Here is a 3701-nt window from a genome sequence, read left to right as displayed (position 1 = left end):
GCCTGTTTAGATAGAAAAACAGATTCAAGAAAGAAAGAAAATGTCAAAACAGATTCTCATAACTCTGCATTTACAGTACAGCAGCTATGTATTTGAATATCAACAGGGCATTTTTCATTAACTCAGCATAAATCCTTATAGAAAACCAACAAATTGGAATACAAATTGGAAGCATTTGAATACTGACTCTCACATTCAAATCGTTACAGAATTCCTATATGTAACTAAAGCATTCCTATATGTAAAAACTTATGAATCACTCAATTTTCTATACAGTACAGCAGCTCAGTTTAACAACAACAACAACAAAAAAGCACAAGGAAATTAAACACACATATATATATATATATATATATATATATATATATATATATATATATATATTGAATATCACAAAGATCTTTGTATGGCCTGTCATACCTTGAGTCTTCTTTATTCTTGGAGAAGAGCGGGATGGTTTAACCATAATGCCTGTCACAAAGATCTTCCGTCGTGACGAGACTTAGGTAATCCTACAGGTTTTGCATGTGACAAATACTCTGTACAAAACTCAATGGCTTCTTCTGTGATGTACCTTTCAACAATAGATGCCTCCGGACGATAATGATTCTTCACATAGCTTTTCAATATCTTCATGTACTGTTCAAAAGGATACATCCATCTTAAATAAACAGGGCCACACACTTTAATCTCTCTAACTAGATGGACTATTAAGTGAACCATGATGTCAAAAAATGAAGGAGGAAAAAACATCTCCAACTGACACAAAATAACAATAGACTCATTTTCCATCTCATCCAATTTATCAGGGTCAATCACTTTGTTGCATATATCATTAAAGAAAAAGCACAATCTAGTTATGGCATGTCGGACATTTTTGGGTAAGATGCCACGAATAGCCACAGGTAGTAGTTGTTGCATCAAAATGTGACAATCATGAGATTTCAAGCCAATTAGTTTGAGATCTTGTATTGACACCAGACTTTTGACATTTGAGGAGTAGCCATTGGGCACTTTCACACCTTGTAGACACTCACAAAATCTTATTTTCTCTTCTTTTGACAATGTATGGCATGCCGGTGGTAAATACATTTTGGTACCTCTTGGTTCTGGAGCTAACTCTTCTCTTATTTTCATATTAACCATATCTAAACGAGAGTTTAAACCATCCTTTGTCTTACCTTGAATGTTGAGAAGTGTTCCAATTACACTATCACACACATTTTTCTCCACGTGCATTACATCAATACAATGTCTTACATCAAGACTAGACCAATATGGAAGGTCAAAGAATACGGACCTCTTCTTCCATATATTACTATTTGTAACTTTTTTTTGTTTTTTTCCAAAACTAACACTTATGTTCCTCACCCGGTGATAGACTTCTTCTCCAGTTAAGGCCTTCGGGGCAACCTTATACTCTTGATATCCATTAAAAGCCTTTTTTAATCTTCGATATGGGTGGTTACGTTTAAGAAATCTTCGATGTCCAAGATAAACAGTCTTCTTTCCCTTCTCCAACTGATGGTAGCAAGTATCTTTTTCACATATAGGGCATGCTTTATGCCCCTTAACTTTGTAACCAGACAAGTTACCATAAGCTGGAAAGTCATTGATGGTGCAAAATAACATGGCACGCAATTTGAAAGTTTCATTTGAAAACTATCAAACACATCAATTCCTTCATCCCACAACTTTCTTAAGTCATCAATTAAGGGACTTAGATAGACATCTATGTCATTTCCAGGTTGTTTCGGTCCCGAAATCATCATAGATAACATAATGTGTTTCCTCTTCATGCACAACCAAGGAGATAAGTTGTAAATAATCAATAGAACAGGCCATGAAGTATGATTACTACTTAAACTGCCATATGGATTCATTCCATCTGTAGAAAGTCCAAGCCTAAGGTTTCTTGGTTCATTGCCGAAGTCAGGAAATAAGGTATCAACCTTCTTCCATTGCAAAGAATCGGCCGGATGCCGAATTTTTCCATCACAATTCCTCTCTTCTGCATGCCATCTAATATTCTTCGCATCATTTAAATTCGCAAACAATCGCTTAAACCTCGGAATAATTGGAAGGTACCATAACACCTTTGCTGGAGGACCCTTTGTGGTTACATCACAACTTTCATCATCACCTTTCTTTTTATATCGTGATGTCATACACTTGGGACACTTTTCTTTCTCTTCATTATCTTTCCAGTACAATATGCAATCATTGGGGCATGCATGTATTTTCTTATACTCCATACCCATAGGACATAATATCTTTTTTGCATCATACACCCGGTCCGGCAACGTGTTTTCATCTGGAAGCATTTCCTTCAACAACTCAAGCAATTGTGTGAAGCTTTTATCTGTCCAACTATTAATTGCCTTCAAATTGAATAATCTCAGCACGGCCGACAATCGTGTGAAGTTTTTACAATCTGGGTACAAAGGAACTTTGTTGTCATTGCAAAGAGTATCGTGTACGTGTGCTCGTTGAAAAGAGTCTTGTCCAATATCACGAATCATTTCTTCTAGATAATCACTCGCCTCTATATCAAACTCTTCTCTCAGGGAGGCCATTGGCGCATCAGACAATTCACCGTGCCATATCCACTTCGTATAATTTTGACAAATCCCATTGACTATAAGATGATCCCATACGATGTTAGCATTTAAAGGTGCAATATTCACACACTTAGCACAAGGACAATGAAATCGTCCATTACTTTTGGGAAGATTAGTTTCGGCAAATGTCAAAAACTCTAACACTCCTTTTTTATACTCTTCACTTGAGCGGTTTTTTTGCATCCAACTACGATCCATAGCTATGAATAGAAGAGAAAGAATAGTGAGAGAGAGAGATAGATAGATAGAGAGATTGATAGAGATAGATATATAGAGAGAGAGAGAGAGAGAGAGAGAGAGAGAGAGAGAGAGAGAGAGAGAGAGAGCTCATATAGAGTACATTTCACGTAACCCCCTTAAACTCTTACCTATCCTACTGCCCCACTTTCTTACCATTCACAAGAGGCAGATTTAAAACTTACTTCTAGTTCTATCTTATCCATAGTGGACTAATAATTAGAAACTCTTGTGAAATACACAAGAGGCAGATTTCACAAGAGTTCTTTAGTTAGCTCATGTCCTATCTCTGTTACCTCATTTGATGATATAAGTTATTCACTATGGTTACATTAAACTAATTGACAAAGTCGGCGTTTTCCGTTACGTATCCCTGTCGGAGGGATAGCTACAGTCATAAATAGGAACCACCCATTTTAACACACATTGACTCAAAATATTAATAGCTGTAAGTAATAAGAATAACAAGTGTTGTATATAAGAGGTAAAAGGATGCATTTACTACCCGCTAAGAGCAAAAATTAACTCATTGTAGTCAATAAAAATGTGACTGCTGTACTCCTAAAAACACAATTATACAATACCCAATCTAGTGAATGACAGCATACCTGCTCGGGTGGCGGAAGAGTGTGATGTTCGTGGTTTCTCCTAGAAGTAGATAGATCCCTCAAAGTACCCTGCAAAATTTCATTGTCAGAATGCACAACTACTGGCAGCTCTACAATTAGAATCATTTTGATGATCACAAACAGCAAGAGCAAACTATTACAATTCTGCGAACAAAGATGATTGAATCTAAATGTCAGTAACAAAATAAATGCAACAAAATGAGAAACTCCAGGA

General features: G+C 36.3%; 1 protein-coding gene across 1 annotated transcript; it reads right to left on the bottom strand.

Annotated features, from left to right (window-relative positions):
• Window positions 1–474: 474 nt before the first annotated feature.
• On the bottom strand, window positions 475–2819 carry LOC131614180 (uncharacterized). The gene is made up of 2 exons (XM_058885803.1): window positions 1664–2819; window positions 475–1601 (listed from the first exon to the last, which is right to left on the bottom strand). The coding sequence occupies exons 1-2, from the start codon at window positions 2817–2819 to the stop codon at window positions 475–477; spliced, it is 2283 nt and encodes a 760-aa protein (XP_058741786.1).
• Between the last annotated feature and the right edge of the window lie 882 nt (window positions 2820–3701).

This window comes from Vicia villosa, linkage group LG6, assembly GCF_029867415.1.
Source record: "Vicia villosa cultivar HV-30 ecotype Madison, WI linkage group LG6, Vvil1.0, whole genome shotgun sequence".
Lineage (NCBI taxonomy): Eukaryota > Viridiplantae > Streptophyta > Magnoliopsida > Fabales > Fabaceae > Vicia > Vicia villosa.
This window is presented reverse-complemented; position numbering and strand designations above follow the sequence as displayed.

Excerpts from the sequence above, each read along its gene's own strand:
- LOC131614180 (XM_058885803.1), bottom strand. The coding sequence starts at position 2,819 with ATGGATCGTAGTTGGATGCAAAAAAACCGCTCAAGTGAAGAGTATAAA. Across the intron at positions 1,602-1,663 it reads AGGAATTGATGTGTTTGATA|CTTATGGTAACTTGTCTGGT; the intron begins GTTTTCAAATGA and ends ATGACTTTCCAG.